General features: G+C 39.2%; 2 protein-coding genes and 1 long non-coding RNA gene across 6 annotated transcripts in view; 2 read left to right on the top strand and 1 right to left on the bottom strand.

The window, feature by feature from the left end:
• Positions 1-10: 10 nt before the first annotated feature.
• LOC122182060 lies at positions 11-13,052 on the top strand. 4 transcript variants are annotated; one of them, XR_006179693.1, is made up of 4 exons: positions 11-76; positions 835-959; positions 1,766-1,989; positions 8,337-13,052. It is a non-coding gene; the product is annotated as an uncharacterized LOC122182060 (long non-coding RNA). The 4 variants fall into 4 exon arrangements; XR_006179690.1 differs by lacking the exon at positions 8,337-13,052 and having other exon boundaries at positions 1,766-2,080; XR_006179691.1 differs by lacking the exons at positions 11-76; positions 8,337-13,052 and adding an exon at positions 263-347 and having other exon boundaries at positions 1,766-2,080.
• HAT1 (histone acetyltransferase 1) lies at positions 5,303-22,920 on the bottom strand. The gene is made up of 11 exons (XM_042875063.1): positions 22,741-22,920; positions 21,818-21,889; positions 19,402-19,477; positions 17,582-17,702; positions 13,077-13,256; positions 12,693-12,814; positions 12,088-12,192; positions 11,644-11,750; positions 9,126-9,277; positions 7,738-7,854; positions 5,303-5,711 (listed from the first exon to the last, which is right to left on the bottom strand). Exons 1-11 carry the CDS (start codon positions 22,745-22,747, stop codon positions 5,544-5,546), a joined length of 1,227 nt encoding a protein of 408 aa, XP_042730997.1. The 5' UTR covers positions 22,748-22,920; the 3' UTR covers positions 5,303-5,543.
• Positions 22,921-23,679: 759 nt separating this feature from the next.
• The window catches only part of SLC25A12 (solute carrier family 25 member 12), a 40,511-nt gene continuing 38,066 nt past the window's right edge, over positions 23,680-26,124 (top strand). Inside the window, exons 1-2 of the mRNA XM_042874410.1 lie at positions 23,680-23,743; positions 24,164-24,217. Coding sequence (XP_042730344.1) covers positions 23,732-23,743; positions 24,164-24,217 — 66 coding nt within the window. The 5' untranslated portion in view covers positions 23,680-23,731. The remainder of the gene's footprint in view (positions 23,744-24,163; positions 24,218-26,124) is intronic.

Raw genomic sequence — 26,124 nt, 5'->3', positions numbered from 1 at the left:
GCGGTCCGTCCACCTCGCGCCGCGGCCGTCGCGCGCGTGTCGCCTGAAGCGAGTCCCGCCCGCGGGCACGCGCCAGGTACGTGACGTGCCGCCGCCGCACCTCAGCACTGCCGCCGCCCTCGGGGTGAGGGCTCAGCGGGCGGCAGCCGTCAGGGCGCGGCTCGGAGGGAGCCGGGATCCGGAGCTCCGGCCTGCGTGTGCGCGACTGCGGGCGGCTCGGGCGGGAATAACCGCCTCGTCAGCTTTCGGCTGCGAGAACCGCGGCTGTGAGACGGCGCTCGTCGCGGCGGGACGGGCGCGGGAGCGCTGCAGCGTTGTTCTGCAAATGCCGGAGTTACGCCCGCCTGGTATTCTAGCGCGTTTTGAGCTTGGTACTTTTTTACTCCGCTATAGTAACACGGCATTTGTGAAGAAAGTTTTGAGTTGCTCTTTCTGAACTTTCTGAGCTTTTGCTATTTACTTGTTGTTGGGGTCTCTACAGAATCTAAAGGTCGGGGCTTGAACTTCAAACTCGCGTATTTCTTCTTATTTCCTCTGCGCAGCCAAATTTGGCCTGTTTAATAAAGATCAGGAAGAGCGAAGCTCGCTGTGGTGCTCAGCTTTCTTCGAGCGCTGGTGGGGCGTCACCACGCCTGCAGAAGTACCCAGAGCCGCCCTGTAGTGGTAGTGCGGCGGGCTTCTTTGCATTCCGATAAAAACCGAGCTGAACTTCTAACGTCTGCTTGCAAATTTCATGTTTTCTCCACTACTTTTGTGCTTGGATTCGGCATTTATTTATTTATTTATTTAAAGCATTTTCAGTTGGTTTGAAATTATGTTTTTGTGGCTCCACAGATATTTGAGAAACGGCGTTGTGGGATGTGAATCACACAGCCACGGGCAAGCATCAGAATGAAGGGACTCAAATGAGCAGAAAGTGCCAGGGCAGTAATTGCAAGGAGCTGAAATGTACAAGTAATGTGAGTATCGTTCCTGTACACCCTCACATGCGTGTAGGTACATGTGGTACCCAGAGGAGTCAGCGACATTCTGAAAGGAAGATGAGGCTGTTTGTCTCTAGAGTTCTTTATCTCCTGTTGTAGCCATGGGTAATTTTTAAATACGATTTTATAATGTAGCTAACAAGGATAGACTCAAAGCCCCACTCAAATAGGAATAGTGATGTTATTTACCTGCGTTATTTACTCTAGAAAAAGCCCGAGAAATGGATGAGCATAACAGTCAGACTATAAGAATTTGTGCCTCTAAGGAGCAAACTCCAGGAGTTCTGTGATCACAAAAAGGGTGCTGCATTCTCCTCAGTGCTCCTAGATATATCTCATGAGCAAAGTGCATCAGTTAATCAGCTGCCACAGCATGGTAGGTGGCCTATCATGCAGCTTGTATCCACACCATGGAGCAGTTTAAAGATCAATACAGTATCTTATGTTGCCTCCAAAAATAAAATGATTAACTTCATACAGCCACGTTCTCCACTAAGTGACATGTATAATGTGAGAGCAGTGTGACAGGATTTCACAATAGAAGAAAAATATAGCTAGAAATAAATCAAGAAATAGCATTCCTAAGCTGCATAGTTGCACCTCGTGAGCATCATTACCAGCTACTCACTGGCAAGAGGTACATGTACATTTATTTAATTTGCAGAGCAGAAATGAGGAAATCTTTGCCCTGATCCTAGTTGTACGATGCAGTATTGTCTTTCACAAGTTCGAACTTCATCAGACACTGTTTTATGTTATTTTTTGTTATTTGTTATTTTTAGGACTGCAGATACCCAACTGCTGGTTCTATGAGAATGAAGTTCAGTGTAAAGCAGTCACATGCTGTCACTGGTTGGCATATGTAACTATGCATTGCTGGAATGGGTGTACTTCTCTGTGCCTGCAGAGAGTAGCATATCTCACATGAAAGTAGTCACGGATGAGGAGCGGTTCTCTATCATTTTTTCCTGAGGTGTTGCTAAAGGAGAGAAGCAAAATGGTCTAGGTAAACCTATTATCATCTGTTTTCATCAAGTCAATAAGTATTTCCTATTCAGGGAAATCAAATGCCGCTGAGAAAGAAAATAAAGTGAACATTTGGCTTTTGTCTGTTGCTGTAAGACCATAATTCCATATTGTAACGGCCTCAAAACTTGTTGATGGCATAAGAAAATGTGAGAACTGGAGACAATATTAGAATGACACTGTTGACAGCTTTGTAATTAACTTGTCCTTAAGCAGCAGGTTATTTCTCAAATACTTGTAGGTGCACATTAGCAGTTAGATTTCCCAATTCCTTTTGCAGATCAGAAACCAAGAGGGGATCGATTAAAGGAAGTCTGTTTTATGTTCCAAGAGAACAACTGTTCTGTAATGTTTATAATGTCTAGATTAATCTGAAAATTTAACAGTCATTATTCAGTAGTCTTTGATTTGTGCTTAGGTTAGGATTTTCTCTTTTTTCTAATATAAGTAGCAGATGAAGTTTGTTAGGAAATTTGTATTAACAAAGATTACTATCTCAGCAAAAGAGAGATATTCTATATCCTAACACAGTATGCCCGAAGAATCACTACTGCTATTTTCAAGTTCTGTTACCAATCAGAACCAGATGTATGTAGCTGTCTTTTGTTCATGTTTGGCAAATCCTCTGAAATGTTGAAGATGACCAGTGGTGATTTGAGTGGTCCTCTGCTTTGTGTTGAGACGCAGCTCTGGCGACATCACTTTTTAGCCAAGCTCCTTTGAGCATCTCTGTTCCCTTCTTCAGTCTTGCAGATTCTGTCTGACTTACATTGTCTCCATGCTGTCAGTGTTGATACTTTCTAAATGTAGAATCTCCATGTTTTTTTCCACCAGCATGGTACACAGGCCAATAGTAACATAAGCAAAAGTTGTGGGAAGGAAGACACAAAGCTGTGCTTTAAAACGTAAGGGTGAAAGCAGTCTATAAAAGGCTATGAAACAATAAAGATGTTTTATTGCTATTAATACATTAAATCTTACCTGGAGCAATATAGAAATATGCTTCTAGTTTAAGCATAGCAATTGGATACTCCTGGGTTTAGGCTCAAACTGTTTAGACTTAGAGATTGTTTTAGAAGATTATTTAGTTCACAGCAGCTTTTGCCGGCCAACCTGGTGGTTTTTGGGTGTTGTACTAATCACAAGTAGGTGTCCTTTCTTCAGCACTGGTATTTATCTGTTCCATGATGCTGAGCCTGCAAAATGCAGTAGCTCAGCAGGGAAGGGGAAGTTAGCTTGCCTTGGGAAATCTTGCTGAAATGTGTTCTAGAAAAGATGAGTAAAGTCAGGAGAGTTTGTAAGTGCAGTGAGGCAGACTTAGATCACATCTATACAGTTGTGCCTTCCAGCGATACCTGAAGATCATGGACCTCAATATACATCACCATTTGTTAGTGAACAGCAAGCATGTAAGTGCAAAATGTAGAAAATGAGGCAAACTCTACCAAATTCTTACAGCTTTAAGGAATGCACAATGACAAGTTCACTGTCCCTACCACATTGAACTCATTCAAAGTGAAGATTTTATCTTTTCCATGAAAGTATGAAGGTCTCAAAAACATGAACACCATCCAGTTTTGAGGATAACTAGAAGAAAAGCATCTAAACATAGTAGATGTTGAATGTGGAACACCTCCCTTATTGTCTTACCACTTAGAAATAAAGAAACAAAAAAATCAACCCTGGATATCAAGCTCTTCCCATTGATCTAGATTTCTTTTGTTTGATCTCTTCTGTTCAAAATGTGAAGAGGTCTTAAATGGAGCACATACCCTGTATCTGAGGAATGTTTTCACTACTGCATGCTCTTTATCTACTAAAGAAAGAAAACAACGTACGTTTCTGCTCCTGGTATAAAGATCTTTTGCAGTGGTAAAAGGGAATTCTGAAATGCTACTCCCAAGGACTTGCCTTCGTTTGTTATTACCTGAATTTCCTTCAGTTTGGGTGCAATTCTTGTATTTGCAATGAACTTTGAAGAATGAAAGGAGATTTTTTTGTTTGCTCTTTGTTTCTCTGGACTCGAGAAGCAAGACTATTTTGAACACGGAAATCCAGCAATTGTTAGATCAATGATCCTTTTCACACGTGTTTGTAGGTCTAAAAGGAGGCTCATACAGCATCTGTAGTCTCATTTCTGGTAAAGCCCATTTCTGCAGGCTTTTAGCTCAAGGAACAAAGAACATGGTAAACTTATTTAAATGAGTAGTTTGAGTACTGGTATATGTATTGTTTATCTTTTTAAGCTGTAGGAAGATTTGAGTGATGGGGAGGCCAGCCCATCCCTATGATATTCCCTCCAGAGATATAAGCCAATATAGTGGCAGCTAGTATGTTCTGCATGAGTGGGACTTAAATCTGTCCTGTTCTGTGTAACAGCCTTCCATTGCAACTAATTGCACAGACCTCCTAGTCTCACAGTTTCAAATACTTCCAACTTTGTGGCTTATAGCCTTTTATAAGTGAAACATTTTAATAGATAGAACTTGTGGTTTGATTGCAATCTTTCTGGTTGTTGAAGGAAGGACTAGCAATGTAAAATCAATACATATGGGGCTTTGAGCAACCTGGTCTAGAGGGAGATGTCCCTGCCTATAGCAGGAGGGTTGAAACTAGGTGATCTTAGAGGTTCATTCCAACCCCAACCATTCTGTGATTCTATGATTAATAACTGTAATAGTTTCTGACACTACAGTAGATGAACCACATATCATAAGATATCCTAGGCAGAAGAGTGAAAATTCTAAAAAGAATATATTTGAATTCACGAAGTAAGGGAACTATATAAAAGCACTGGCTTCCTACAGATTTGTAAGTTCTTACATTAGCTAAGGAAAGTGCTTTTGGAATCAATACATTGCTTCTCCAATTGTATTTTTTCTTAAACATGAACCAGTGAATTCATGGAGGAGTGGTTGGTAAAAAAAATGGATGGTAAAAAAAAAAAACATGCCTAAGACTACCCCCTGTAGAATCTGAAGTAGATCAGGTCCTAATAGCTGGTGGCAGCAGGATCCTCTTCTCAGAAGATGTAAAGAGCCTGTACTCCAGATGCATGCCAGTCAGTCCAAAGAACTAGTCTTATAACTTGTTCATGTGGCTGAAGAATGCCCAGGCTTAAACAGTATTATTGTAGGGCCCAAGTGAAACAGTCTGAGGAGGATGAAGTTAGGAGAAATTTAGAACAGTTGCAGTATAAATATATACAATCATGTACTAACTTGCTACTTGGATATCTGTTAAGTCCTGAGGCAAAACAGAAAGGTTAAAAAATTCAAACAATGTACGTGTTATTGTATCTGAGAATCTACAGTTTATTTCAGCATTAAGCGCTCCCAAACTCGAAGAACAACATTTTTAAATCTACAGCACTAAAATAGAAAATATTCAAAATTCACAGAAACACAATGCACCCTTAATGTGATTAAAACGTCACAAGGTTTTTTTTTGTTGTTGTTGCAGTTAAGTGGCAATTAAGGATGTGCTTCATAACACTGTGCAGAAATCTGCAAGTTTCCTGTACAGGTCAAATCCTCATGCTTGTGCAAGTCGTTCTAGGACTCTTCGGTAATCCGAAACAAGTTGCTGGAAGCTCTCTTCTAACTGTTCATGTTGCATGTTTAGGTCTATTTGGTTCAACTGATTTGTCAGCTCCTCTGGTCTTAAGCACCTTCTCATCTTGGCAAGTTCTCTCTGCTTTTTCTAAGCAATTAAATAAACAGTAATTTGAACATAAGGAACAGTGAAGAGTACAGTATTTTACTGAATTTATTCCATTTCAATATCTAGGTCTTTATGAAGTCCCTAGTGCTTTAAAAAATAATAAAAACAAACAAAGAAAAATCCACTAACAGTTTAACTAGGAAACCTTTTCTGTTAAAGCTCCACAGTTTCTGTATTATCAATTATCTGGCAAGCTGAAGACTCATTTCAAAATTTTTCTGTATTTCTGCAACAGTTAGTCAGGAAATAGCTCTGAGATGCAGAACCACTGTTAATAGTGGAAGATATTAAGAATTTAGAATTGTACTGTACCTGTACAATACAATTCAAATGAAGTTATCAAGTGCTTTATAAAAGAGTTGTGTTTACATGACACAAGCATTAAAAGTGCTGTAATATTGCCAATTCTTTATAAAAGGTTGCTTTCTCCCCCAAATTACTACATATTGAGAGTTCAGCTGCAGTTCTGGCAAGTTTTATTCTATTTTTTTAAAAACAGGAGCATAAGATTTTTTTGTGAAACTGTTAAAAATTAGCATGTAAGCCATTCACTAGGCAGAACAATCATAAACAAGATGACCATAGTTTAGAATATGAAACTTAAAACCTAAAAAAAAAAAATAAAAAAAAAATCAGGGAAAGGGCACTGGCTGTTTTGATCAATCTCTAGAAGAGAACTGTGGTTGAAAAAGTGAAATATTTAAAGCAATAGAATACTCTAACATTTTAGAAGATAAATATCATATATCTAGCAGTACAATATCTGTAAAGTTTTTACTCAATGGATTTATTACATGCAAAGACTAAAGTGAAAACAATTATTAGAAGCACTAGATTTGAAGCTGCTTATGGCATTTTAGATTTCCTCCAAATATTAAGCTGAATTACATGCTGAGGACATGTGACAGTCCTGTTGGATGAAAAATCAAGGCCTTATTTGTAGTGGACAGCGAGTGAAATTTAGTAAATGAGACAAGACACTCACAAAAGAGAATAGAAAGTGTTTTGATTAGGATCCTGTCACTCAGCATGACACGGTGTTATCTCCAGATCAGCCAAGTGTTTAATGCAGCGCTGAGTTCTCATTTCTGCTAACAGACCCCCTAAGTCCAACATGAGTACAATCAAAGTTCTGCTATTTTGGTATAACAGGATAAGTGCTGCTTTAGGGAGGCTTGCAAGCTAATCAAGATACTTCTGATACTTTGTGAAACTTTTCCAACCAGGTTTTGGGTTGCTTGGTGATTACTTAATTGCAGAGTAGCTAACATGCTAGTTACAGCAATGAACCTAGGCTTGTGGGTTTTTGCAATCAATATAGAGACTCATGTCATTAGCAACTAGGAGATACATACATACACTATATATACACATACATACACACACACACACACCCCTAATCTTAGAGGATCAGTTAATGCAACATGTAGCAAGTAGATCCTCAAAAGCATACTGGGTAGGAAATAAGAAAGTAACTCTGCACTAAGTTGAGTATTTGATTCAACTTCACTGTTGAGATCATATCCCATCTACAGGGAGTATTGTACAGACATGGCTAGGTTACCAAGCTGCTCTGTTAGACCTAGGCAATGAGCAGAACAGGAATCTAAACTATACGTAGTTTTCTAGTGTAAATATATAGCATTTAACCCTCACTTCTAACTTTGTGGTTTATGTATTTAAGATACTCTCAATCTTTCCAAGAAAGTGACTTCCCTCCCCTCTCCCTTCCCTTTGCTCTAATTGGATTTAATGCCACTTGTAGCTAGGTACTGTAAGGGTAATAAATTTCTGCTGGAATTGGGCAAGTAACAGGAGTCAAACAAGATCTTTGGTACAGCCACGAATGAATGTTCTCTGCATCTGTGTATGTCAGCTGAATGCTGCATAACTAATAGTAGTTGATTGGCAACATAATTGGCATCAACTACATTTATGGAAATGGAAGTAAAATCAGGTATAATTAGCCTTGAAATAAGTATTAAATGATACATAAGTCATATACCTTATAGGGGCCAATCAGCCTTCTTTTAACATCCAACCGGTAGCTTCTGGATTGTTCTGCATCACCCATATCTGTTGCACGCAATCGGAGAATTTCATAAACTCTCCTTGTGTGTTGCTAGTGAACAAAAAGGAGAATAAAGAACATGTCTGAGTAAAGAGGTCATTCAGCAGTAGTATCACAGTATTTCTCCACTTTGAGTAACTCCTCAGCTTATCAGATATCAGTCAGATACCAACAAAACCTCAATCAGCCTGATCCTCCTTAGCAGTGGGTTAAATGAACAAATGTTCTAGTTACTCCTCAAGAAATAATTTATTCCAGTACAGCTAGTGTGTAACCTCTCAAAATGTTGCAGTGTCTGTGAAGGTGCTTCAAGGATCTGCTATAAATGAATGGCAGAAAGTCCAGAAGTCAGAGTCCAAAAGTAATCCAAAGAACTGAAGAACTGGAACTAGAGTAACATTAAGCAATTAATTACTACATAGTACTTCCTGTACTAATATTAATAATCTTGACATACTTATTGCTCTTCACAAGGTCCCCTGGAAATGCTAAAAATGAGAATGAAAGAATATTTAAATGTTTCTTTTTACTAGGAAGATAACAAAGGAATCAGTATGTGGAAAACTGAAGTGACTTTGGAACACTGATCAGCAACTATGACATCTGGAAAGGAAACAGACTGATGTTTCTACTGTATTACTATGAACTGTTATAACGTTTAAACTGAACTTAAGATCAACTACTCCTTTGCTGAGCAACAGGGTTAAAAATAAAATGGTTTGCTATACTAATCCATCTTTAGATTCTATTAAAAAATAAACTTAATTATCCTTTTAGGTGTAACATCTCAGGTACAGAAGGCTGCAGGCTTACTTCTCTTATACAAACAATAACATTTTAATGAATATATTTGAATAAGGTTTTTCCTCTGCAATCCTCATTCAACACTTCCATAAAAAACACATTCATGTATTTTTAAATGAAGAGCTTACTAATGAGTTTAATCACTTGGACAATTATCTGTTTAATTGTTCAATTTAACAGTTTAGTCCTTCAAACAGTTAGAGCTGCCTCAGTAGCAGTGCTAGCATTACTACCTTAGTATTCTGTGTTCTCAGAACAACAGTGGCTATTTATATAGATATACCTGAAGAGATGGAAACTGACACTTGAAATTGGAATATTTCAAGTTCTGTTACATCAACAGTATTAGATGGAAAACAAGAAGGCATTTACTTAAAATCTTAAGCAATTTCTTCACTTTCAGATACACTGTAGAAATCTGTTGAAATAAACCACAGTATGTAAACTCCAAGTCTCCACCCCTACGTTGTACTAGCTTGATAAGAATAGGTCCAACTACCACTGTTCAGTTTTAATACCTTATTTATTTTCAGCTTCTGTTGAGCTTCCATTACCATTTCTTGGCTGAAGCCTTGCATTAACTTTCCTGGGGAAAAGCAAAGCAAGTCTTGACAGAGCTTTACAAGAACAAAGTCTCTTAGCTTTATGTAGTTTTCAGATGGATCTTCAGCTAGAAAAAAAAATTATAAGAGCACATAGTTAATTAAGAATTATTTGTTTCTTCATTTCTGGTATGCAATTACAAAAGCTGTGGAAGACGAGACCAGATGCAACATTCATCATGTATAAATAGCTGTGCTTAATCATAAGTACTGCTATCAAAGTTTTAAATGTATGACAATGTCAGTTAAATTGTACTGTGTACAGTATTATACACGTTTCCAAGAGACTGACAAAACAAGTTGAAGACAGTTCAAAACATAAACCCTTTTTTCTTGTATGTTCCCTCTATTCTATAGCAGATCAGAGCATCATAATTATTTTAAGACAAACTATGTGGATAAAGACTGAAATAAAAGCTGAAGGTAATTTGAAGTTACTTCCATCTTGCTTGAAACAGCAGCATTGCTATCAAAACTGCAGCTTTATTAAAAAAACCAAAACAACAAAATCAAGAACTAGCTTCAGTGATCATCAACATAGTCCTATTTGCAACTTTGTTCCCACCTATGAACTACAGAGAAGGAAATGTTACAATGCTGCAAATAGACTTAATCACCACTTTATAGTTTGAACAGGTTTACTACAAGTGAGGAGCAGGGTCATGCTCTACCCTACCTTTATTTTTCTGTTCAATTTATTGTTGAACAGACTATATTCCAGCTGTGCTTTTTCATTCATTTTCTCCCCCTTTTCCTCAAGATGAGGACTATTTTATGTAGTTGACATTTGCGGTTTAAGAATGATCAAAAGCTAGTATGTTACAAAGAGAAAGGAGTAGCATATAAGTTTTGGTCCTAGTATATGCAGCACTGCACAACCAGCAATTTGTTTTTTGGGTTGCAGACTGCCTAGGACTGCATCAGTAAAAAAGATTTGCACATGAGTGCAATAATCTTGTGTGGCAAAACTTACAGCACTTATTCTGCAAAAGAGATTGAAGAGGCTGTACTGAGATTCATTTATTCTGCTCCTTTTCATTCAAATTAGTTAGAAGAAAGATGAGGCAGTTTCTGTATGGTAAGCACTACCAACATACATTTCACTTGCGTCAACTAGGATTATGAGTTGGTAGTTGGGACAAAGTATCCATTGCAAATATTAAAGTCTGAAATACATTTTTTTTTAGGCATTAGTTTCTTTAAGGAAGTTGAAATTCTAATCATTCTGAAGAGAGGAAAGGCTTTACTTAACAACTTCAGTGGATAAGTATGAATTTGGTCCATTATCAAGATTGCCAAGCCTGACTTTCTATCAGAATGACAATAAATTATCTTGCAGAAGTGTAAGATTACATAACTTCAGTGCCATGCAGAATATTGCAGGCTTCCTCCTGCTTTAATCCAAAGAGTTACTTTAGTGCAAATTTGCTGTTTGCTACAAATTTGCATTAAAGGCACTGAGCCATGAATGTGTCATATGATTTACGTAGTACTATATTTAAGACTGTTTATTCTCAGTTATAAAAGCTATGTAAAGCTTTGTAGTATTAGTGGAAAAAAAGGATAAAAATCACACAATGATTAAGACTTCCTACTGCATAAAGGAAGTTATGCTTCTTTAGGTTTCTATGAATTGGATTAAAATTACAAGGTAGATTACCCTGCGTTAGGATTATCCTGCAGTGATACTATGAAGAAAGCAAGCGTTGTAATGCATTTTAATTAGTTTTTTGGAGGGTAGAGGAATAGAAGGTCTTTCTCTTCTTTTGAGATGAGGTCTTAGAAGACCTTAGATTAGTCAATTTATATTTTTAAACTGTATTTCTTCCTATATTGGACTTTAAACTACAGGACAGATGTCATGATTCTAACCATTTAAATGCTATGTTTTTAAGATGTGTGTACCCTCTCCCCCCCCCCATTCTTCCATTAAATTTTCACTTTCATGTATTTATTGGCTCATCTCTAACATGAGGGGTGCATTCAGTCAGTAGTGCATGCTCATGGAGCACAACTCCTGGGCAGATTTTTGTCTGTTGACTTTTGGCTTACATACGTGTTAAAACACTATTTCAGATTTTTCTCAGTTTTGAGTTTTGGCTAATAGGAACTAGCTGAACAAGGAATCTGACAAAGCTTGATCTCCTGGCAAACTCAGCTGTATATCTCACAATAAAATGGCTAATTAGCTGGTAATCCATGCATGCTAGGGATTGAATTTTCCTGGTGTGCTGTTCTCTAAGTAGAGGATTTAAGGAGCTACATTATATACAGTTCTTCTGTAAAATAGGGCACTGTTAATCCTGAACTGAGCTGAAGCTAAACCTTCAAAAGGCCACTTAATTCTAACAAGTGAACATGAAAGCTGGCTTGTGGGCTAGCAGTGTCTGAATGTGACCAAACAGGTGAAATGAGTTAGAAATTTAACGTATACCTGTAATATCAAGTACTGTAGGAGAAGACATATAGTATCTATGAACTGTTTCGAGAAGCTGAGCACCATGGCCTTCTCCTTGGAATGGTGGCAAGATCAGCATCTGGCTACAGACAAAGGAATGTATTGATATTTCAGTTCAAATGCATGCTTTTGCAAACATTGCAGTGTAAAGGCATAAAAACTAAGTTTTTCTTAAAACACATGCATCAGTCTTAATGTTAAAACATAATTCTTACAGAATCTTAGAACTGCTAAATATTCAAAACTTGTGTGCAATTCCCTCTGCTTCAAGAAGGGAACAATGAAATAAATCGGTGCGTAGCCAACTAATAATGGGGATTTTTTTAAAACAAATCAACACCATTATAAACAAGTATTGGGAACTTCAGCAGTTCCCTCTTCTGAAATAAAAGGCAAGGCACGAGTTACACCGCCAATTACCTTACACGTGGCCGGGTTTTGTCTGGGTACACATAGTAATTATAGACTGTCATGTAGCCCACGGTCGCAAAGAGCGTAGCTCCATCCTTATTATACTTCTCAAATCTGCAGATAAAACAGAAAGCCAAGCAGGTCAATTACAGTCGCGCTCCCATGCAGTGTCCATTTTCTTTTCCATTCTCCAACTGAATTTTCAGTGTCAGCAAGCTACTCTGTGAGGGCCCAATGGGTACACCTGCTATGTTCTGAATGTACAATTCACTTAATTGGTGTGCAGCAACTTGGATAAATCAGACCTCTTTACAGCACTTCAGTGCACTTGCCTATTATAAAGATGAATAGGTGGCAAGTAAAAGAAAACACAGGCAAAGCTTATTTTACTGTTTAAGCCTACATTCAGGGCTCTAACGGACAACAGCATTTAATTCAGCTCTATTCTCAAGGTTCCCCAAAGTATAATGGAGGAAAACTCAAGCCTGATAAACAATGGTTTTTCTTTCCTGGGAAAAATATCATTATACTGCTCCAATAATTGGCCAGCCACAATTAAAATGCAGGCTTTGTGGAGGTAATAAGGTCCACTGTTGCTTTAGAACTGTACTTACACTATAAAGTAGTTCCATCTTTCATCATCTACATCAATAAAGCTAGCAGTTTCAATAAACCACATCAAGAATGTCTGAAGCCTTTCATGATATTCTCGAAAGCCTGGACACGTCATGTCAGCCTAGGGAAAAAGCCAGGAGAAGTCAGGTGAAACCTATCACAGATGCAAAAGGAAAAAAAAAAAATCTGCAAAACCTAATTACTTCCCCCCATACAAAAAAAAAAAGAATGCTTCTAACCAATAAGTTGGTCAAATGATAATATTTATATATGTATATGTAAATATATATATATATATATATATGTTGAGCGTTACAGAAGGTGCCTCGCTGCAAAATAAACTTTAATTTGCTTGCTTATGAAGTTTCACTTATTTTTCATACCTTATATATCTGATATGCAATGTCTTCACCAGCTTCCTCATTATGAACAGAATATGTGTGTAGCAGCATTCCAAAGGGCTTAAAGTTGACCTCCTTTTCCAACAGAGAGACAAAGTCATCTGTATTTGTACAAAAGCCAGGAGGAATAATTTCTCTAATTTTACTTTCAACATCATCTGCCTGGGGAATACAAAACAGGGCGGGATCAGCAGAAGATTAAAAAGACAGCAAAGTCATCATTTTGCTATTAGAGATGAATATAAAAAGGAATGCTATGGCCTATCAGTAACTTTAAAAGAGACAAATATTCCTGTTGTTCAGACCTTTGAGCAGATAAAGATAACTGAAGAGACACAAAAGGGTCAGTCGAACCATTATCAGTATTCAAAAGCTAGTAGTTACAACATGAATAAGTTCCTGAACATGTTTACATTTAGTGACTGTTAATTTGTCTAAGCAAAATCGAAGAGGGTTGATAACTATTCTAATAAAAATTCAGTGTGAAGGAACATAAGGAATACCAGCAAGATAAGGAAGGAAGCTGTGGATTCAATCAAGCACTAGGAACAATATTCTTGTTTTCCTAGTTCGTTCGATGAAACATTAGTTTCTGAAAAATGCAATAAAATTGGTAGCTCAAGCTTTTCATCCAGCAAACCTCTGTGACCATGCTGCACACAGTCTTGTGGAACTGGGATTCCCAAACAAACACCATAACTGGTATTAGGGGGTACGGAACTGAGTGGAGAAAAAGGAACAAAGACTAAAAAATGGTAGCTCCCAAACAAGAAAGTGACAGCTAGCACCACTCTTGCATCCTTATGTGTCTGTGCTGGAAATGCTTGCTTGTACTCTAATCAAAGAATATTTTGAAAACAAAGCTGACAATATAAAAAACACAATTTAGAAATATGGTTAATAATTCTGACGTGTAAAATTTAACTTAGCAGAGAGGGAAGAAATGTTCTGACACTAACATTAAATTCAGAGATCAAAATTACCCTTTTCAGTTAACCAAACTGAAAGTTACAGACTATCAGCTGAGCAGACTTCATAATCCTTTTCAGACCCCAAAAAGACCACTTGATTGAATACATTTACTACTTCTTTTTAACCATGAATATTTGATGAAGTTTCACAATAACGTATTACTGCTTCTCACCAGGCAATAAAACTTAATGAATTGGTCTCAACTTAACAAAACAGTACTCCTCAATACAGCCCCTAAAAGCCTGACATTACATTCAACAAAATGAGCTTACATTCAATTCAAACTTTCCTCTGGACAATGAATCCAGGTTTTTACTTAATGGAGTTTGCGGTGAGTTCAGCTGTAATGTTTGTATTGTATCTATTTCCACAAGGACTGACACAAGAACACTTTGTGTTAACTTACTAAGCAGCTCTTTCACACCGTTTATGTGCATGATGGGTATTAGTTTGAAACCAAGACCCTCGCTACTTAGCATTCAAAACAGGGAAATTAAGATGCTTAGAACAAAATACACTACAAAAGGCTAATACAACATGCTACTAATTCCTGTCCTTTCAACCATCCTTCCTTAAGTAGAGGCAATGCACCTGCAAATGAATAGCACTTCATCATTCAGTTACATTTTTAGTATAGAGAAAGATGGATGTGGTTCAGCACAAACAAGTTTTATTCTTAATGGTTTGGTACTACCAACATTTATATTTATATTTGTAGAGAGCACTATAAAGCGATTAAGATATAGCTCTACAATACTTGCTATAACAACGCAGTGAAAATGTCTACAGCCTTTACATCAATTTTGTTCTCAAAACAAAGGCCCCTTTCTGTTCATCTTCGAGCAATGCTAGCTTAATGTATTTGCTTGCATTTCGTAATGTAACTGCGTAACAGAAAGTGAGCCATGTTTTGCTGAATCACTGAATTATATACGTTAACAAGAACGAGTATTTGTAAGGAGCACAGCATTTCAGAAATGCTCATCTTTCTTTCAGACTGCAAGTATATTTACACAGATCTTAATCCTGCCCTGGTGATAAAGTCAGAGGAAATCACTGCTAGTGACTTTCATTTTGCACATCTGCAAAAGATACGTAAAATAATCCACAATTAAAACAAGACTTCCAAGCACCAGTATGTATTACCTTCCTAAGGAAATCATACGAGATGAAGATAGGAAACACAGTAAGGACTTGTAACCTAACTTGTTTTGTAGTAGGACTAATTGAGCCATCAGGATCTCTTCGTACATTACGTTTGACTCTGGATAATATTAATATAATTATACTAATAGGCAGTTACCACATTTGTGTATATTTTCATGCTATTTCAAAGTGGTGTGTTCACTTAAAAGTTACCATAGAAATACGTTTGAAAGCTGAGCTTTTCTACCAATTATAAATATTAACGTCAGTGAGGAGCAGTGGAATCATCTGCAGTGTTAAAGTATATCCAATATTAAAATTGCACTTTCATTAACTTGAGTTAAAACAAATATATCAGACCAGCCCCAAAGCATGATAACACGTGGATAGTAAAGATTGTTTCAGAGGTTAGTGAAATACTTTCCCTCACTCCATCATGAAAACTGGAAGAAAAGGAAGCTACTTGTACAGCTGCAAATCTGAAAGCAGCTAGCAATTCAGAGGTCAATGCTATTCGTATTTATACCAGAAGAAAGCAGCCTCTCTACAGATGTTTAAAAGAATTGACGCCACCCAATGGATAAATTCTGTCTATTTTCATTAAATGAAGTGCCAAAGAAGAACATACATCTGTTCAAAGCATGACAAGACTTCGCTGAGCCTTCCCCACTAGTGCAGTATAGAAGCATCTTCATAGAGAACATATTAAGATGTGTAAATATGCCTGGTTAAGAGACCTTGGAAAAACAGCTAATACTATGGGGTCAAATGGCCTGCGTGGGCTTTTAGATACAAAATGCAAGAGTATGAATAACTAAACAGCATTAAAGCTCAATTCTCACTTGTAACCAGTTTGTTCAAAGCAGAGACTTATGTCCTTTCCTGAACACCATTTATTTGAAGCACAAAGATTATCTGTCATGCATAGCGTTTATAGTTCATGCATTAATATGATTAACTCAAATGACCTAAGCAACTAAACAGTTAGCTTAGAAAAGTAAATGGCAATACGCATTTAAATTAACACTGTGCTTATTTTCATCTCTGCAAATTGTTAATATTTTAAGGTAGTTAAACAGCAAATATAAATGGCAGAACAAGTCTGGTTGCTGTATCTTTTTTTCCCCCTACAGTAGATCAGATATAGTCACATGAGCAGCTTATTAGGACACACAGTCTGTTAGTGATATCACAGGAAGCACAGTGAAAGTTCTTCAGCCACAGCCTGCAGAAAACTATCTGGAAGCTAGCTCAAATGGATATTCTTTCTTGTCCCTATCACTCCATTATGCAATTGAAAAATAATTCAATAGAGGCAATACTGAGCCTGAAAGTAGGAAGGATTCTGAGCAATGGAAATAGTTGCAGTGTAAGCTTAGGGCTCATTTACCTTGTTTATATTTCCAGATAAGAAAAGTGGCTTTATTTGTGCAGAAAATAGCACGTCAATACAAATGTGTTGAGGTATGGATTCCCACTGTGACGTGATTTTGAAATTATGTTGGTGAAAGGCTGGAAGGAGAGGTGGTCTGTTTGATTTTAATATGGTTATCACTTAACCAACTGGCTTTCCTTTTTTCTTTACCTCTAAAAACCTTACAAACATTGAAGAACCTGACCTTTCACTCTTAAGGTAGGCTGCCCTAGCCTCAGAAGTATTTCAGACATGTCCAGGCACTTAGCCTGTTGAACTAACTATATTCTAACGCAGCTTCAGAACACAGAAACAAAAACCTGTACAACTAATTTAACACAGTCATTTCAATTTTTGTTTAGAAAGCCTTTTCCTTGAAAGCATTTAAATAAACTCTGATGAATTTGAAATATGAACTTTAAATCATAAAGATGTTTACTCTTGACGAGAATAGATTTCTTGGGCAAAGTAATTTGAAGTCAGTGCAAACGTACGACCACTTCACACTACAGAACATTGTGAAGATTCACCAATCACCTTATTAACAGCTCTTTTCAAAATAAATCGTTTTTTCCTTGCCTAAAACTAAATAAATCTCAGATGATATTCAATTATGATATTCAATTTTCTTAATGCACCAGAATCTACTCCAAAAAATTCATTTTTCTTTCCTAATGTAGTCTCTTAAATATGAATTAAACCACTAGCTCTCCTGGAGACAGCTAGCATGAAAATAGACTTTTTTTTTTCATTTGGTACAATTTTGATGGCAGTAGTAGAGTCAAAAGAAAGAGCAATGAGAAAACATATAAATAAGTTCTATGTTTTTTTTTCAGGTTAGCACAATAGGAAGCTTTATTTTTAATGTAACATGTTTGGAAGGGCAATAAGTAGCCCTTGAAGGTTTGTCCCCATAAAGCGTTCCCAATAAGTACAAGTCTGGCTCTGTCTTTACCTCCACACAGTCAAACTTCTCATTAACTTTAGATGTATATTCAATGCGGAAGAGAGTTGACAGGTTACCAGCAATATAGTATAAGAGAATCTTCAGTCCCTTGTAGCCAAAGGCAACTTCACTGAGGAAGGAAAAAAGCACAGTCAGACCTCTAAATGAGTTTCATCGCAAAATATTCAAACCACAGTATTTAAGACTTTAAATCCACATCCTCCTTCCAAGTGAGGTGTACTAAACCTTTTAATAGTGAAAGAGAATGAAGCTGGATGTATGCTATATAGACAGAGATAATGCCTTACATTGTTCTTATTAGTAAATTTGCTCCTCTAGGGAGAAACAGAACACGTTTCTGAACTCAGTAAGACAGCAACTGTATATTTATAGCACTAACTCAAAGAATACTTGAAATAACTATTGCATTTACGTTCATCATTGTCTTAAATTCACTAATATTAATACAAATTGATAAACAACGCTTACTAAACTTAGTATAGCAGTGTAAAGTTTTGGAACATACTACTGCAAGCCATACTGTATAATATACCCAGATACAAGTCGTAGCAACAAGTATGTTTCTAGTGAACAGTATTATTAGAATCAAGTTAAAAATAACTATGGAAGAGATGCTCTATTTATTTTAAATATTCTGAAAAAAAAATATATTTCCTGAATATAAACACTACATTTAAGTCTTAAGGATTCATTTTCAGGAAAAAAAAAAAAAAAAAAAGAAAAGAAATGCAGAAACTATTGTGTTTTTCTTCTTTTTTTTTTTTTAATATATAAAACCTGATCTTTTCTTGTGGTAACACATCGCTAATTTGAAGTTTGAAACGCCAGAATAAAAGTGTGCCCGTTCACTACACCGACAGATTGGAGAGTTCTCCCATTATGAGAAGTGCAATGACTCTCAATGACAGCTGCAGACATGCAGTAGTACAACTGATTTTATTACATTTAATTATTGTACCTATATCAGTATAGGTATAATTAATACAGATAGCGCATCCTACTCTAAGTACTTAGAATGCTTTTTAAAGGAATTGTAAAAGAAAAATAAGTAGTCCAGAGTTAAGTGCATGTGGATTTTCCTTTTCTTTCTGGCTACAGCCAGAGTGTTTACTACTGCTCTTCTGAAAATATTAAATGACATTTTAGCACTAGGGATGCAGTGGCAAACTTGCCTACAATACAAATGAAAAAATACTTGGAGAGAAGACTATATTGTTTTTCTAAACAGTTTGTGTATCCCCTGAACATTTAACTTATACAAAGTCTATCATCTCTAGTAGAGAAAACCTCTGAGTTAAATATTTAACAATCAGTGATCTAAAACAGCCAAGAAATTGAGTTTAAGTTGATATCTATGGTCTTCTTTAATTAAAAATTCCATGGTGTATTGTTATTTAAAAAAAAACAACAAATAAATGGATATACTATTGACAGATGCTTTTTGGTTTCGGCACTCTTCACTGTGAAAGTTTTAATAAAGAACTATTAATTCTTGCAAATCTTATAATGATGACTTGAACACAACAGCAGCTGAAATGAGCAATTCTGACCATGCAATCCAGGCATTTTGTTCTCTGCAAGTACCTTTAAAATACCATGTAAAATGACTACAAGGCCAAAACTCCAGAGGCTAGGATTCAAAGCCATTATTTAACCATAAAATCACAAAACTGAAGTACTGCCATGTCACTTTACAATAGTTTGGTAGCATTATTTCTTTTTTCTTTTTATTTATTTATTTTTAAAGCAATTCGGAAACAAGATTCCCCTTAAGACCTATTAATTTAACTCTGAATAATTTAACTTACTCATCACCAAACACTTGATGGCTATACTCTGGATTAAATGTTGTGTTGTCATCCTCCAAATCCTCAGGAAAGCGAACTGAGAAGAAAAAAAGAGCATAACCAAGTCAGCAGCTTCAGTTTGTTCATACAGGAATTCTACGCTAGATGTCCACGCATTCTTTCACTATAAACAATTTCAGTTACGAACCTACGTTACGTTGGCACACAAACAAAATAAAGACTGTGCAAATCAGATGCACGTTATTTCCTCAAATCAAATCAGTAAGCACAATAAAATGGAGAAATTGACACAGACGTATATGATTTCGTATGTATATCCTGAATGACTGACTTTCACTTCGTGGTGAACACTAAGGACACAGCCCAGCTGGATATTCTTACAGTAAGCAAGACCAATCACGTAATCAAAGCTTCCTTCTCATTTTGTCATTCTTCTCTCACATGCAGTTCAGAACGCTTCATTGTAGGGAGTCTTCACAGAATGATGAACAGAGAAATGTTTATGGGCATTAATATTCACATTACAATTTTGGAGAATTGGCATGGATACATACAAATCTACACTAATATTGGTATTTTCACCAATATTACCAAGACAATCAGCAATTCTCCCACAACTTTTATTTTTCTTCAAACCCTTGGTGTTAGAGGTCTTTGCTAGTAACGAGAAAGCATTTGCTAAAGTAGCATCTATTCACACTCAGTAATGTAGCAAACAAGTATTTTATTCATGCTTACAGAGTTAGCAGTGGCTACTGCACAGTAACTGTGACTGAAGTTCTTCCATCACAAAATTTATGATTAGTGAGGGAAACCAGAAGTTAAAGTAGGATTTTCTGGGAAGACTTAGAGAAGACTGAAATACTTAATTCCCAGATATCCTCTCCATTCGTAGTTAAAATAACTACCTGAAATTGGAAGGGATATAATTCTTCACGTAGGTGTTAATGTGATTGTTCAGCCCCATGAATGAGGTATAGGTAGCTCAAGAAGACAGTTACATACTAATTTAGAATGAGTTACAAGTGCATGCAATGCTGTAGGACTTAACAGTGCTATTAAGTGTTCTTTTTTAATTAAGAAAATATAAAACTACAACCTCATTGCTGTTTTACCCCAGTAGAACTGGAGATGAAGTAAAAAGGATTTTCCATTAATGAAGTTATTCAGGGAGTAAAATAAATGAAGAGTTTCTTAATAACAGGATGAAACTCAGCCCTCTCAAAAACAGATTCAGAAAGCAACACAGTTGAGACAAAGTAGCAAGATTAAAAAAAAAAAAAAAAAACAAACAAACCCAGAACTATGCTCTCAAAAAGAAAAAAGTAAACTGAAAATCTTAGGTGACGTGAGGTAATGGGAACAAGTAAAAAAGCAGTCGCCCTGAAAACTGATAGAGTGACTCCTCAAATGTCTTGATAAAATTTACTTAGATATATTCTATAACTTTTCATCCTTTCCTTCAGTTTTAGAAAGGCAGAAGAGGAAAATCAAAACATTAGATATATAGATTATATATAAATAGTCACAGAATGAGTATTTGAACAACTGTTTAAATGGAAGAGAAATGATTCACAGGTTAGCAGCTCAAAGACATGTTTTGGTAAGAATAACATTTTGTCTCAAGCCAATTATGCATTTAAAAGTCTAAGTTTTGCAGAACCAACTGTTAATAGGAGTTCTTCAGAGCGCTTAAAAAGTTAATTATTTTTACTTTCTTAATAAGTGATGCTATTTGTACTGCTCAAGGAAACAAAATGCTGAAGGTTTGGAAAGATAAAAAAGCATAGCCGTATTACCTATTTTTCTCTTATTAATTACCAATACAAGTAAGTTTCAGATATAAGTCAGTCCAACAAGAGTTCAGTAATTCTGCTTGTATTCTGGATGTGGTAGTAAGCAAGTTTACAAGTTAGCCATATGAAACAATAAACAGTTCTGAAAAATAGGGAGTAGCACTTCTATGTAGATTTTAAAGACTGTTGAAAATGGCTTGTGTTGTTTAGATGTTGAGGGAGAGGTGGAAAAAAACAAACCAAAGAACACTTTCCAGTTTTATTTATTGTGTTTATCATTTCCTCGAAAGAAATACGATGCATACTTAAGACTATATTGTAGCAAAAGTTCTAGAGAAGAAGAAACTAAAAGAACATACTAATACCTCAAGAAGAACAAGGTGACATAATTCCAATGCACTCTAGTAACATAAATTGCTGATGTTATTATGCAGGTACAAGCCTGAGTTTCTGTAGCTGCATTTTCCTACTCTCAACAAAATTGGACTATGTGTTCCTATTCTTGTGTCTGTATATTAATAAGTACATATTATAACCTAGGTAGATTTAATTATAAGGATTTTAATATTAAATAGATGTTAAAATATTCTGAGCACACAATAATTAAAAATTGACATTACCTAGTTTTAGCTGAATTGCTTCGTTTGTGTTACATTTGTATTCAGCCAGTTTCTTCTCCATAGGAGTAAGTCCTAAAGAAAAAGAGTTTTTGAAAGAGCTTAGATATGTACAATCTGGGTCAGTCTAACTCATGGAAAGTATTTTTAAAAAGTTCTTAAGAAGAGAAGAAACAACTTCATAACACTGACTTCATTTCAAAGCGCACAGTTCTTCCTGCAAGTTCTCGCTTTTCATTCTGCCTACTTTTTAAGTAAATCTGTTTTCTCATTATAAAGTGTTTTCCAAAATATATGCAGATACCACATTTGAGTAAGAGTTAATGCATTTCAGGTGTTCCTGAACTGTGGGAGGAATGCTACCAGCCATTATCTAGCCATTACTTTCCTTCCAGAGCAGATAGGAAGGAAGGAAATTACAGCTACCCTGTTTTGCGAAGTCTAATCTAGTGCACAAAACTTGTGTCACCTATCAACGTATTTTGCAAGCGCGTTAAACCCATCCTGCCTTTCAATTCCAGCAGCATTATCAGAAGTTCTTCCTTGCATTTCAAGTTACTCGGAATGAAGTTAAGCCGGAAACGCTATCAATAACCGGGCGGGCACAGAGCCGCACACGGCGCGCCACACGGCTCAGGTGCAGAGCAAATTCAAGGCAGCAGACGCCCAGCCCACAACCCGACACCCAGGGCCCGAGCTCTTGCTCCACTTCCTCTGCTGAGGATGTTAAGGCCACCGAGGGGCCCCTGCTCCCGTCTGCGGCCCAGCACAAACTCGGGCTCGGCCGAGGGGAGGGGCACCCTCCGCGCTCCAGGCGACACTCTCCCTAAGAGATGGCCGACGGCAACACCCCGCCCTGCTCTCCGCCGCCTCGCTCGCCAGCTACAGGTGGGCCGCGAGCCGGCTGGGCCCAGCCTAGGACTCACCCGCCATTTCCCGGCGGCGGCGGCCGAGTCACCCGGGCAGAACGAATCAAGCCGCGCGCCCACTCGACGGAAATGAGAACACGCGCACACACTTCCGCTTCCGCCCGCCCAAAAGCGGCGGAGAACCAACGGCTGTGCTCGGCGAGGCTCGGGACTGCGCGCGCATGCCCGGCTGTCTGTCGAAGATCGCGTTGTCCCGGCGGGAGCCTTTAAGGAGTGCTCGTTTGCATAGCCCCGCCCTCAGGGTAGCCCCGTCGCGCGGTCGCTCCGATGCGGTGGGCGCGCGTAGAGCGTGCCTCGGGCTCGCGCCTGCCTCGGCGCCGGGCGGGTTCAGGGGCCCCGGGGGCGATCGCACTGAGCGTCGGCGGCTTTGCCTCCGGGTCCGGACCGCCCCCCATGGAGCGCAGCGGCGGGGCGGCTGGCGCTCGCCGAGCAGGCAGGTTTCTTCAGAATCCCTTCTGCGAGCGCCGTAGCGACGCCGAGCTGCCCTCGGGCGGTCTGCGTTACCTCGGCCCGGAGGGTTCCGCTCAGCTTTACGGTCACGCGAGCCGCTCCGACCCTCGCAGCCGTGAGGCGCCGTACGGCCGCGTGCCCGGCCGCTCCCTTGCCCTTACCCTGCCGCGCCGAGGGGCGCGGCCGAAGCGCCCTCCCATTTCCCTGGGCCGCGACAGACGCCGCCGGGAGTTCCCCCCCCGACGGCGCGGGACTCGAGCGAGCGCCTCCCTCCCCTAGGCGGCGGCCCCACACCCCGTGGCGCGGAGGCGCGGAGCTGGGCAGGCGGCCGCTCGAGCCCACCGGGCCCCGGCCGGTACCGCCCGCTCCGCCGCGAGATTTCGAGGCGAGGGGCCGCCGGGCGCCGCGGCGGCGGGCGCCCCGGAGAGCCCGCCGGGCGGGGCGGGGCGGGGCGGGGCCGGGCGCTGCCTCCCACGGCGGCGCGGCGGGTGGGTAGAAGCGCGCGGCTCCTCCTCCTCCTCCCGTTCGCCGGCGCAGCATGGCGGTCAAGGTGACTCCTCCGTCGTTGGGCGCGGGAGGAGGCGGGCGGCCGCTCCGTCCTCCCGGGGGGATGCGGGAGGAAGACGGCGGCGGCGGGGCGGCCGCGGGGTAGGGGCAGCGCTACCGGTCCTACCTTCCCCTGCCGAGGGGGAGCGGCGCGGGCCGAGGCCATTAGTCGGCGTGTGCGGGACGGAACAGTCGGGGCCCGGAGCTCCGCATCCTGAGGGACGGGGCGCGGCGCGCTGAGACGGCGGTCAGCGGTACCCGGCTGACCGGGCGGACGGCGGTGATCAGGCGTGTCGTGTTTGAGTCCGCTTATCGGTTAGATAAGAGAGCCGATACCGCTGCCCTTATCGGCGCGAATTGCGTTTTGTTCCTGAGTTGTGTCTCTAGCTCAGCTGGTGAAGCGTTACCATACTTTTATTTGCAGGTGCCTTCCATCAAAAGAGCAGATCCTGCCGAACTACGAAGTATCTTTTTGCAGGTAAACAGACGGGTCTGATGCTCCTTGGCCGGCAGGCTTGTGTTTTCAGCTGTTTGTCACAGCACCGTCTGTATGTCGGTGATGGGACAAAATCGGTAATGTGGACAGAAGCTGACATTGCACGCAGGGTAGGGGCCTCAGGCACTGAGGGGAACTGCTGCTGTGCGGGTTGTGGTTATCCATCCCGCATCATAGCCTTAAAGTGTTTTCCGAAGTCTTTTCTAAATTCCTGTGACAGAAATGATTGCAACTGTAACCAAGACTGTTATTTTAAGAGCAGGCTTCTGCTTTGTTCTGACTTCTATGGCTGTGTGACTTGTCTGTGAGCTTCAGCTGTGATCCTTCTGCAGATGGATGGGCTGTTGGCAATGTTTTCAGAATTTTGAATTATTATTGTTAAGATTTATGTATTTCATAGTATTACCTGTCACGTAGGTCATTAGAATTACTCTATCTGAATAATAGTGTTGTTTTATCCACTCCTCTTAGTTACAGTGAACCATCAATCTAAAAAGAAAAGCCAATCAATCCTATAACTTTTGAGAAGGTTGGAAATAGGTGTCTAGAATAATCACAGCTGGTTTAGGTCCATAGCTGGGCCACTCATTTTCTAAAATCACAACGGTATCTTTTTTCTTTCCTGTTGAAAATTGCACACTACATTCAAGAAACTGCTCTGTAAAGAAGGAAGTAATATATAAGTATTACTACTGTGTTCAGCTTTGGGCCCCTCACAACGTGAAAGATATTGAGGCCCTGCAGCATGTCCAGAGTAGGGCAGTGAAGCAATGGAAGATCTAGAACAGAAGTGTATGGGGAGCAGTTGAGGGAGCTGGGGTTGTTCAGTCTGGAGAAGAGGAGGCTCAGGGGAAACCTTGTCACTCTCTATGGTGACCTGAAAGGAGGTTGTCGTGAGGCAGGGGTCAGCCTCTTCTCCCAGCTAACAGTGATATGAGCAGAAGGAATGGCATTAAGAAGGAGTGCCAGGGGAGGCTCAGGTTGGGTATTAGGAAAAATTTCTTGTCAGAAGTGGTGAGGTATTGGAATGGGCAGCCCAGGCAGGTAGTGGAGTCACTGTCCCTGGAGATGTTCAAGAAGAGTAGATGTGGCACTTAGGAACGTGGGTTAGTGGGCATGGTGGTGATGCGTTGATGATTGGTCTAGATTATTTTAGTGGTCTTTTCCAACTTTAATGATTCCATGATTCTGTAAATAATGAATTCTGTTATGGCATCTCTGACACGTAGAGAGATATTATGTTTCAACCATCGTTTGGTGGGATCTTTGCTCTGTAGAATGGATTATTCTGACTGTGTTGTTTGTCAGAAACAACAGAAAAACTTAGATTTTTGGAGTCAAACCATGAAAGCCTAAACGTTAGTTTCAAGTTGAAGTTACTCTATCACAGATTCATTTCTTGTTCACGAGACATTTAGGATTTTTTTATGTACAAGGAATACACAAACAGTATAAAAGTATGTGCTTCTGGAACATCACATTGCTCTTTTTGTAGACTTTTTCAAGAAAGATAATTCTGCATGTTGGATTACAAAAAAACAGGAATTATGATGTGAAAATACTTTATTTAACTTGGAAAAGTAGACTCAGTATGAATCTCCTAGTCAATAGATGTACTTGCTTCTAGAAATAAGTATTTGGAGTCCTTGACATTGGTGATACATGAGAAAGTGGAGAGGAGCTTAATCTTGAAGGTGTTGATATGACAGTGTCTGTTTTATTAACCTAAAAAGCAAATACTCTACAGGTTGATGCCCTGAGGAGTCAAAAGTGCAAAAGTTCTCATCTCCCCAGAGTGCCCGAGGATTGTATTGAAAAACAAAAGACAAGTTACTCAGACACACAGTTGCATAGGAAGAGTATATATGTTTTTGGAGAGATGGGCTATA

Source organism: Lagopus leucura, unplaced genomic scaffold, assembly GCF_019238085.1.
Source record: "Lagopus leucura isolate 7727_CA_CO unplaced genomic scaffold, USGS_WTPT01 Super-Scaffold_100012, whole genome shotgun sequence".
In the NCBI taxonomy this organism is placed as follows: Eukaryota; Metazoa; Chordata; class Aves; order Galliformes; family Phasianidae; genus Lagopus; species Lagopus leucura.
The sequence above is the reverse complement of the archived record's forward strand: the minus strand, read 5'-3'. Positions and strand labels throughout refer to the sequence as shown.

Bases quoted from the DNA above. Each gene is read 5' to 3' on its own strand.
- HAT1 (XM_042875063.1), bottom strand. The intron at 19,478-21,817 runs GTAATGTCAATT...TTTTCTTCTCAG, and splicing joins AGCAATTCAGCTAAAACTAG to TTCGCTTTCCTGAGGATTTG. The intron at 17,703-19,401 runs GTAAGTTAAATT...TTCCTTCCTCAG, and splicing joins CATCAAGTGTTTGGTGATGA to TGAAGTTGCCTTTGGCTACA.